This window comes from Anguilla rostrata, chromosome 13, assembly GCF_018555375.3.
Source record: "Anguilla rostrata isolate EN2019 chromosome 13, ASM1855537v3, whole genome shotgun sequence".
NCBI classification, from domain to species: Eukaryota; Metazoa; Chordata; class Actinopteri; order Anguilliformes; family Anguillidae; genus Anguilla; species Anguilla rostrata.
Window position 1 is genome coordinate 20,115,213 of NC_057945.1, and position 10,945 is coordinate 20,126,157.

The following is a 10,945-nucleotide window of genomic DNA, read 5'->3' on the forward strand; positions in this document are numbered from 1 at the left end:
AGGATCTATATCAGTAAAGGTTAGGTTATAGCAAAGCTAGATTCTGTGTTAAATTGAAGTTGGCTCTTGAGACGAAATTCGGTTGTACAATAAACCTGTCGTTAGCAGTTGTGGTTTTATATTATATTGTATAATTATAGTGTATAACTATATGTTCCGCTGTGCGACCACTTACATTTCATACTCGACCCTTGGCAGCACAGAAAGTTATGTTTAAAATGGTAATTCCTGAGGAAGACCTCCTCCACTCTGGCTGCCCGAATAGAACGTCGGTGTGAGCGCATGCGCATCACAGTCCTTGTTAGACTGAGGGTGTTGATTTACAAGCTGCAACATTTTTGTGAGAAAAATATATTTTAAAATTCAAATACAATAAAGGAACGAATGTGCTTCAGAAAACGAAACTGCTACCGTCCTCCAGATCACTTTAGTGCAAAAATTGTAAGTATCACCAGGACGTCAACTACCGCAAGTATTCTGTCGGTTAGCTAGCTTGCAAGCTTCCTAGCCACAGTTGTAGCTGGTAAGATAGCGAGTAGATGGTGGGCTTTTCCCGTTTGAAAAGGTTTGTGATTATTCCAGAATAGGTCTTGATTACGAAGAAGTACGCAGTGTCCAAAATTTGTTATAGAATCAGACGAACTTCAAGTTTGGTTCATTAACCCGAAAGTATTGCAGTATGCAAAACATTACTGGGGCTTTTTCGGAATTGTCACCGCAAAGTGACTTCATCATGGTGTTCTGACTTTCGCAAAGGGAGAATGAAGATTGCAAGATCGCTAGCTAGTCTAGTTAGCAATTTTATTAGCCAGCTAGCTAGTTGTTTTATTTCAAACTATTGTACATTTTCTGCGTATTCTTAGTATGGTAACTTGTTAGGTGCAGTGTATCCGGATGAATCCTTTTAGAAAATAGGGTAGGTACTCGAATTATGTTTGTCAGTGTAGCTGAGATTCGTGTAACATGAACAATGTCAACGGTAGCAGTAGCAGATTGTCATGTATACAAGTCTGCTAGCTACATTCTCATGAATTTCAAAGCCGGGTTAGACAACTTCTTAGATGTGGTCGTACTGAATGTGCGCAGTTTTGTTTGTTGTTTTCCTTAATTAAATAAAGAGTTCGTGTTCTTTTTCCTTGAAAACCCTCAGGTTATCATTCTCAAACTGGTCCAATTACTTGGAATGCTAGTTAATAAGTTGAATTATTGCAAACTCATTGGGTGTGGAAAACCATGCTGGTGGCATGTAGACATTACAGACGCGGTAGGCTACTGTAGTAATTATCTTGCCAACTTTTCAGTCTTCCTTCCGTGGGTTTGTGCATCTTCCTCTCTAAAGAATGTTCTCCTTGCAAGACCACCCCTCCACACACCTCCCCCCCCCCCCCAACAACGCCTCTCTCCTCTCATAACCACCCACTCCTTTCAGTGTGAGCTGTAGTAGGACGCGTTGATAACGCTTGCACTTAACCTTGGGGTGAATTCATTTTCCGTGCGGGCGGGGGGGGGATCCTGCTTTCTCTCACTGGGTAGACATGGAGGGAGTGCGAGACTTGGTGGACCTACCATCCTATCCACAGCATGTACCTTAAAACAAGGAGGAGGGAAGTCAGTGTTCTAGTGAAATGTAACTTGTCTGTTGATGATGGCACCAGTGTGTGAGGAAAGCTGTCGGTTTTCTGTTGTTGTGTTTGCGTCCCTGTTCATCGAAAATGTCTCTTCTCAATGGTTTATGATCGCCAAGCCCCTCAACAACATGCAAATATCTATTGAAGAACTATGTAGCTGCAATTTGGGAGAACAGAAATCCTGTTTCCTCCCTTTTCTCTCACCTGTACTGGCAGGCTTCTGTCGTGTGACCTGCACTCTTCACTGGAGGAAATGCCACAGAAGACGGGGAATTAGTGGTGACTTGGTGAGAATTAAGGCACATCTGGCCTCTCTTCATGAGTTCCGTCCTTGCCCTTTGCTTCCTGGCTATGGACCTGGCAACCACTTTTTTAGTACTGCCACTCTCTGGAACTCAAATACCTCAGCCTTTGGCACATTGTCCCGGACCTGTCAGTCACGTTCCTCTGGCGTTTCCCTGTAGCACCGCCTCTCCACGGCGGTGGAGCGGACCTACGGAGCCTCCGCTCGCTGAAACCTGCGTCACCGCTGGTCAGTGACTCTACCCTGGTTAAGATGGCCATTCGGCATTAACCAGGGCCATCTTACGACACATTTATCACAAATTATTTATTTGTATCTTGTAGATTGGATTTTTTTGTTTGTGCTTGAGTCTTGGCTAAATGTTGGTCAGTTATACCCACTTTCTGAGCTCTATCCCAATGACTGCAACTTTTTCAGCTCCTCCAGGACTGCAGATTGGGGTGGGGGACTGGCATATATATTTATACTGCCACCCATTTACTGTCAGAGTATATTCCTATTTTGAGGTGCAACAAATTAAAGTGGAACTGTCTAATCCAGCGCATTGTGCTGTGATGTATAGATCTCCTAAAATAAACAAGGATTTTATTGAATAATTTTCAGATTTTTTTTGCATCAACTATGCCTGTGATTCTTTGTGATTTTAATATTCATGTTTGTTGTGCCGCTAAACCTGTCATTAGAGATTTTATTTTATTGACTCGTTTAATATTGTTTGGTTGCAATGTGGCCCTACACATGGAGCATGGTCACACCCTTGATCTCATTTTGTCCTTTGGCTTTCCTGTCTGTAACATTGAAATATGTGACACTTGCCTGTCTCATCACAGGCTCATTGTGTCTGATGCCACGTTGCCTTGTCATGTTTTCAAACCTCGTGTCCCTGGTTGTTGCTCTCACTTCATTACTGTGACTCCTCCACTGCCAGTCAGTTCTCTAATGGCTACATAGCTGCTCCCCACACCTGCACTGTAGAGGCTCCGCCTTCTCACCTGAAGAATGGCTCACTTTATTTAATTCCACGTGTTCAAACACCCTTGATTCGTAAGAGGCCCCTCTTAAGACCGGGCAGCTCAAACCCAGAACTCCGGCCTGGCTAAATGATGCTACCTCTGCTCTTAGACAGGTTTGAAGGAAAGCAGTGGGTATGTGGAAAAATGATAAACCTCAAGTGTCCTTTGATATTGTGATGGACTGTCTGAATAAACCTGTTGCTGTGAGAGTAAAGTATCTCTCTGATATTGTTTCCAAAAATGGTCATAGACCCAAAGTCCTGTTTAATACTATAAATGGAGTACTTAATCCTGCTGTTCGTATTAGCCTTGATGTATCCTCTGCAACTTGTGAAAAATTCCATATATTTTTTTTGGCATGATTGTTGCTATTGGAGCACACATCTGCTTATGATCCTTCTGACTCTCTTATGTGCACGTCTGTCCTGAATCAGTTTGACCTGTATCTCTGTTTTTTCTCACGGAAACTGTATTTCATATGAAGCCCACAACCTTCCCCCTGACATTGTTCCCTCACACCTTTTTAAAGAGGCTTTTGACATTGGCTCTAACAATTTGTCAGTTGTCAATAGCTGTCCTGTCTGGCTCTGCTCCTGCTTGTTTGCATTTAGCAAAAGCCCCCCCTACAGGCCATATTGCCCTATAGCACTGCAAGCCTGAGTATGCTCATCCACACTATGGCTATCTCTCTTCCCCTGAAGTATCCTTACGATCAGCATAAATGTGTGGCCGTACGTCTTTGGACATCAAAATTTCCTTTGAAATTTAACACAGGGACGTGCTGTAGATCATGTGTGGCTAATTTGGTGTGAATCGGGGAAACAGTAGAAGTACAAAAAATGTAGCTTTGCAAAAAAATCTAAATGGCAGAACATTCAATATGGCAGACACTATTGGTTCTATGAAATTATTTGTTCAGCATGAGGAGGTAGACTTGTGGAAGAAATTAAGAGCATGTACATGAAGTGGGACAGATGTAATAATTATTTAAATGTTGCAATTTTTCAGGTTGCGCTGCAGCGCCACCTAGTGTGTCAGTTGCATGGGTGTCCTGAATGATGAATTGAGTTTGAGCATGGGTAAAGAGTGAAAATTTAGCAGGAGACAAAAGGAAAATAAGAGTAAGAAGAAGAATAATCCTAGCAAAAACTGTAGGGGTCCTACGCACCCGTGGTTAATTTTTAATTAATTATAAATTTTTGTTTAGTAATGAGCAGTACGTGTGTGGCTCAGTACACAGGCCCTGTTCCATCAGAGCAGGACTCTGTGATGGTGCAGAGTGAAGCTCCACCCCAGTCTTTGGCCCCGCCCCTGCCCCCACCCACACAGCGCCCCAGCTCTTGCTGCTTCTGTTGGTGCTGCTGCTGCAGCTGCTCCTGGTACGGCCTACCACCACGACAGGCCTGCTGCAGGTACGTACTGTCATACTGTGCGTGTGTATGCGTGCGTGTGTGTGTGAATGCACTTGTATGTGTACATGCATACATACAGATGGGTGACAGAGTGAAGGAAAAACCAACATTAAGTGTCTTAGTAAGATGTTGGGCAACCAAGAGCCACCAGAACAGCTTCATTGCCCCTTGGCATAGATTCTACAAGTCTCTGGAACTCTACTGGAGGGATGGAGCACCATTCTTCCAAAGATCCCTCACTTGTGTATGATGAATGGTAGATGCCCTAGTACTAGTCATACAATTGTAAACGCTGATAAACTATATAATGCAGTCATTACCATTACCATTGGTGGAGAGCGCTGTCTAACACGTTGGTCCAAAATCTCCCTTAGGACCCTCTCACTGTAGGGGTCAAATATTCAGGCCTTTACCATTCTCTTGGTGTGTGCCACACATGCACTTGTCGAGAATATGGTGAAGTATGACTCATCTGATCATATCACTTTTTTTCCACATCTCTGTGGTTTTGCACCACTGACCTCTCAAATGTGCATTTGTCTTTGTAATGAGGGGTTTATGCACTGCAACCCTACTATAATATCACTCTATGTAGTTGTCGGCAGACTGTTCTTGCTCACATCCTGCATTGACATTCTCAGTCTCTGAGAAAGTTGTCTCAGTTGCTCTTCTGTTTTTCCTTACATATCACACTAATGAACAAGCATCAGGTCATTGAATATGCACTTTCGACCACGATTTCCGACCCTATATACTGATGTTTTTCCCATAGGTCTAAATGCAGATGTCACTTTAGTCACTGTTCCTATTGAAACGCTAGCCAGTTAAGCAGTCTTTGTGACTGCATCCGTCCCCCAATAATGAACCCTCTTTAAAAGTCACTTGGATCTTTTCCTCTTGCCATCTTGATTCAAAATTGGTGTCAATTTTTATACGTGCCACTGAACATGATAGGATGTTAATTGCTTAATTGTATCATTCAGTACACCTGTATGGAAGCATCTACATTCATTATGTTTCTCCATTAATTTATTCAGGGTTTTCCTTTTATTTGTCACATGTCTGTATTTATATGTACATGCAGATGGTTTATGTGTGCATGTGTGTACATACATACATACGTAGCTGTGTCCCAGTGCTTGTTTCTCTTCGTTAGGAGTGAAGAGGAGCGCAGAGTCAGGAGGAAGAGATGGGAGACTAAGCTGGAGACCCTCAGTAACTGTGAAGCCTGGTGAGAATATACTGAACTCGCTATACAGCCCTGTGCTCACTGTACACTATACAAGCTACACGTTATGCACATTATCCACTCACTATACACACTGTGTACGATACACAAATTCTCCACATAATATGCACATCGCACACATTGTGGACATACTAAACATACTATACACTCTTCAGACTGAAAATACGCACTACAACATTCCCTATACACTATTCACTTAACAAGATACAATACACCCAACCCAATACTAGCACATGCACTTATATTAGCACATGCTTACATGCGTGCACACTATACACACATTAAACTCACTTAACATTGTATATGCTATGAATTATTTACAATACACAAACGGTTACATGCTCACTGACATGACTGTACACGCTGTTATACACAATCACAAAAGAGTACACAGACGTGTGTTCGTACGTGCAGCTCCAAACCCTCGGCGGAGGAGATGCGTTTGTGGGCGGAGTCTTTCGAGTGTCTGATGCGGAACCCGGCGGGCCGAAACCTGTTTCGTGAGTTCCTGCGCACGGAGTACAGCGAGGACAACATGCTGTTCTGGCTGGCCTGTGAGGACCTCAGACAGGAGCACAGCAAGACGGCCATCCTGGAGAAAGCCCAGCTCGTTTATGAGAACTACGTTTCCATACTGTCCCCTAAAGAGGTAGCCAATCGGAGCGTTCTTACTGTGATGCCAACAGCCTTTTGGAGTCATTTTTGTCACTGCATCTCTATTGTGGCCGAGCCAACTGGAGAACTCCTGTCATTGCACCTCTATACTGCCATTACTCTAGGAGGCAATTAGTGGTTATTTGACTGCATCTTCATTACAGCATGTCATTCTGCTTCCTGCCAATTAGCATGTTCTACAGATCAGCTAATGCTGGTTTATCCCCCTCCTCCCCCAGGTGAGTCTGGACTCCAGGGTTCGGGAGGTGATTAACCAGAGGATGCAAGACCCCACAGCCCACACCTTTGACGAGGCGCAGCTGCAGATCTACACCCTCATGCACAGAGACTCTTACCCCAGGTTCCTCAGCTCTTCTGTGTACAGGTCCCTCCTTCGAAACGGCTCCTGCTCCTCCTCTCTGTCATAGGCCTGGCTGTCCGTCACAGGCCACACCCACAGTCATGTCATGGGGACTTCACACACAGCCCGCCAAGAGAAACCACTAGTTCTCTCTCTCTACACCTACTACTTATTTACCCCCTTGTGCTCTGTACACACACACACACACACTTTGTGTCTATGTCTGCTGTGTCTACCTTAGTACAATGTCAGTTGTAGACCAGGGAGCAAGCCAGCAGATCCTAATAATCAGACATCACAACATAATAGTGTCACGTCAGCGTGAGACTGGGTCTGTGCCTGCTGTGGACTTTTTGTTCACCTCTTGTGTAGCTGGGATTTTATATTTGGGAGCTAACGGTACACAAGACAGAAATCTGGGCATCAGTCAGATGCTGAGAAACTTATGAGTGTGTGTATGAATGTGTGTGTGTGTGCGTGCACACCTCTGGGAGTGCTTGCCTTTCATAAGAAATGCAGACTTGGGGCATTCGTACAACAAAAATGTAATTTTTTAAAAATAATCTTGACCATGAAAACGCACTCCAACCTGCTCAGTATAAGGTCTTGCACAGTTACGAACTGTTTAACTGTTTAACATTCAGCTTCTGTTGAGATGGGCATCCAGCATACGAAACTCAAGTCCGGTCAGGTTCTGCGTGTGGTTCGGGTGCAGTACCGACTGAACCGCTCTGGGCCTGGTTCTGCGTGTGGTTCGGGTGCAGTACCGACTGAACCGCTCTGGGCCTGGTTCTGCGTGTGGTTCGGGTGCAGTACCGACTGAACCGCTCTGGGCCTGGTTCTGCGTGTGGTTCGGGTGCAGTACCGACTGAACCGCTCTGGGCCTGGTTCTGCATGTGGTTCGGGTGCAGTACCGACTGAACCGCTCTGGGCCTGGTTCTGCGTGTGGTTCGGGTGCAGTACCGACTGAACCGCTCTGGGCCTGGTTCTGCGTGTGGTTCGGGTGCAGTACCGACTGAACCGCTCTGGGCCTGGTTCTGCGTGTGGTTCGGGTGCAGTACCGACTAAAACGCTCTGGGCCTGGTTCTGCGTGTGGTTCGGGTGCAGTACCGACTGAACCGCTCTGGGCCTAGTTCTGCGTGTGGTTCGGGTGCAGTACCGACTGAACCGCTCTGGGCCTGGTTCTGCGTGTGGTTCGGGTGCAGTACCGACTGAACCGCTCTGGGCCTGGTTCTGTGTGTGGTTCGGGTGCAGTACCGACTGAACCGCTCTGGGCCTGGTTCTGTCCCTGTGCTCAATACTGGCCTCAGATCCTCCTGTTCGCCCCAGTCCACAGTGTACAATCAGCGCCAGCTCAGTTTATGTACTGTCTGTTTAATGCCAGACAATGTGCCAAATTACCAGATATTGTATATGCAATTTTCATTTACCAAAAGTTACCCAGAGTGCTCCTATTGTCATCCTGGTGGCCATTAGGAGTGTTTTCGTCACATCTCCATGTCACCACAACAGCAGCCATTCAGGAGGGCTCCCGTTAATATGCTGTGCTTTTCTTTTCCTTAATTCATACTTCTGAATTGTAGATTTATCACTGTACTGGTGCCAAATGTTTGAACAAAGCACTCTTTCCCATTTTTAGAATGGGCATGTATATATTTATATAACTTCCATTGTACTGTATATACATACTGTATCTTTGTACATTTCTGAAATAAATTCATAAATAAACGTATGGCTTAAAAATAGCATTATATAAACAATAGCTCTGGGCAGTCACTGTTCCCAATCATGTGATATGTTTAGCTTTAAAACAAAGTGATAAGAATGTACACTGATTTGTGATTTTGGCAGTGGTACTCTCATGATTAGGTTTTTTTAATCTAATGACAGGCTGTGTATTTACAGAAAGCCAGACACCTGGGCGTCTTTAATATAGGGCAGAGGTGCTTATCCACAGAAGGTCTTTTCACTTGCATTTATCTGGCTGGTTGTTTTCTGAAGCAGTTTTGTCTTTAATCTTGCTTTCACACGTCAAGAGCAGCATCTCACCCTATATCAGATGCAAAAGCTGCATATAGCACAGGTATGTGTGCAGGTGGTTATGCAGCTGTGACACATATGTGTGCAGATGTTATGCAGGTGTGACACTGGTATGTGTGCAGGTGGTTATGCAGGTGTGACAGGTATGTTGCAGATGGTTCGCAGGTGTGACAGGTAATTGTGCAGGTGGTTATGCAGCTGTGAAACAGGTAATTGTGCAGATGGTTGTGCAGGTGTGAAACAGGTAATTGTGCAGGTGGTTATGCAGCTGTGAAACAGGTAATTGTGCAGATGGTTGTGCAGGTGTGAAACAGGTATGTGTGCAGGTGGTTATGCAGCTGTGACAGGTATGTGTGCAGGTGGTTATGCAGGTGTGACACAGGTATGTGTGCAGGTGGTTATGCAGGTGTGACACAGGTAATTGTGCAGGCGGTTATGCAGGTGTGACACAGGTATTTGTGCAGGTGGCTATGCAGGTGTGACAGGTATTTGTGCTGGTGGCTATACAGGTGTGGTACAGGCAATTGCACAAGTGGTTCTACATGCAGTGTGCTTGTGTGGCAAGGTGATTCTAACAACAGTTATTACAGGATTATTCTTGTTGTAAACCTGGTCTTGTGTTCTTAAGTACAGTCTAATTACACAGGCATCAGGGAAGAGCCCAAGGGCGAGGAATGCTTTGGACACCAAACACACATGTGAGCGGAGCTTGGGTGTAAAATCACGGTTGGATTCCATTTATGTTTGCCACTCTGCTTCAGAGACCTTACCTCTTCTCTCTGTTCTTTTTTTCTAGTTTTGTCAAGGAATCACACCAACGCACAGTACAATTATTCTCAGCAACATTTCAGAGAATAAGCTATTTATTTTATTTTTATGTATGTGTTTTTTACATTTGAAGATATGGAAGGATGATGAGGGCCGAGTTCCGTTTTATTATTAAATCTATCTTCTGAGAGCAGGTGTGCTGCCAATTAGGGCTTCAGATACTGGTGCTATTTCACCCCGTGACCACAGGGGGGTGCTCTGCCACATTGTGAACAAAGCTGTGCCTCAGCATCGATCACATCACATTTTGCTCAGTTCTCAGTGTACAGTCAATGTGAACTCGACTGATGAAGCTTTTTTTTATGGAAATAAATGAATTGAGCTTTGCTATAAAAAACTTTCTTGGCATGCTGGTTTTGTGTGAGCATGTGTGCGTGTGTGCGTGTACCACAAAACTTTCTTTAGACACGTTCTCTCACAATAGCTGATCTCTCTTAATAGCCAGGAAAAAAATATGTGTACGCGTACAAAAATATGATACCCATAAGCTGTCAAGTTTTTTAAACACAGACCTACTTTTTCAGTTCCTCGTTGATGATCAATTTGATTATTAATAGTCAAATTATCTTTCACAACTGTGGAAAGTTGTATACTGCTACTGGTAGCTTCAGTTCCAATAGCATACATTTACAGTTAGGTGTCCTAGTATTAAGAAATAAAATAGATGATAATTATAGGACAATAATTGTCTCCAACATAAATGCAGTGAGCTCCATGTTTGGGACAAAAACATACTTTGTCTTGAGTTGGCTCTGTACTCCACAATTTTAGATTTGTAGTGTAGATTCTCAGCTTATATTAGAGGGTATTTTTATACATTTCAGAGCAACGTAATGTTTGACTTGACAGGTGTTTCTGATTAGTCAGGTGTGGTCAGTTGCTGAACTTAGAATTTAGACGAAAGCAAGGTTGGAAGTGTGTGGAATGCTGGAGAGGAGAAAGGGCTGCCTTGCGTGCAACATTACTCTGCGAGCACATTTACACACTCTTAGGGGTGGATTGTGTGCCCATTGCTCTCTGACTGTTTGCACTTTTAGGGGTGAGTCGTTTGTAACATTCTACCTGACGATGTTTACTCACTTTCAGGGCAGACTGTGTGTGGCATGCACTCCCTGGCTGCACTTAATGTGTGAAGAAAACACAATACAGAAAGATAACACAATGATCTGAGTGCAGCCCCTGAACATTTCAACAGCAGGGAGCAGGCCAAACCTTGTGAACCCCAGTGACACACACATACTTAAATAGATCTGTCTGGTGTAGTGTGTGAGTACAGGCAGGAACACATAGGCCACCGCATTAAGATTACTGAGGCTTCATTGTCCCTTGGGTCCAGCTCAGATATGCTAAAGTGGATCAGGAAGCTGGCTTTTGGCAGTGTATTGAGTTATGCAGGAGCAGCCCCAAGGTGGAAGCAGAACATGAATTTTCAGTTGGTTTGAGTCGATTTGTGAGT

The 10,945-nt window shown here is 44.3% G+C and overlaps 1 protein-coding gene across 13 annotated transcripts; it reads left to right on the forward strand.

Moving 5' to 3' along the window:
• The first annotated feature begins 247 nt into the window (after positions 1–247).
• Positions 248–9,826, forward strand: LOC135237555 (regulator of G-protein signaling 19-like). Of its 13 annotated transcripts, none has more exons than XR_010324863.1 (7): positions 248–441; positions 4,179–4,357; positions 5,514–5,588; positions 6,021–6,255; positions 6,500–8,804; positions 8,941–8,975; positions 9,009–9,826. XR_010324863.1 is itself a non-coding variant. In XM_064304778.1 (5 exons), exons 1-5 carry the CDS (start codon positions 385–387, stop codon positions 6,686–6,688), a joined length of 735 nt encoding a protein of 244 aa, XP_064160848.1. In that variant the 5' UTR covers positions 248–384; the 3' UTR covers positions 6,689–9,826. The 13 variants fall into 13 exon arrangements, 2 of the variants coding, with proteins under 2 accessions (XP_064160848.1, XP_064160849.1); XR_010324862.1 differs by adding an exon at positions 8,816–8,905 and having other exon boundaries at positions 6,500–8,716; positions 8,941–9,826; XR_010324857.1 differs by having other exon boundaries at positions 6,500–8,975.
• Positions 9,827–10,945: the final 1,119 nt, after the last annotated feature.

Excerpts from the sequence above, each read along its gene's own strand:
- LOC135237555 (XM_064304778.1), top strand. The coding sequence starts at position 385 with ATGTGCTTCAGAAAACGAAACTGCTACCGTCCTCCAGATCACTTTAGT. Across the intron at positions 442-4,178 it reads ATCACTTTAGTGCAAAAATT|TACACAGGCCCTGTTCCATC; the intron begins GTAAGTATCACC and ends TGTGTGGCTCAG. Across the intron at positions 5,589-6,020 it reads CTCAGTAACTGTGAAGCCTG|CTCCAAACCCTCGGCGGAGG; the intron begins GTGAGAATATAC and ends TCGTACGTGCAG.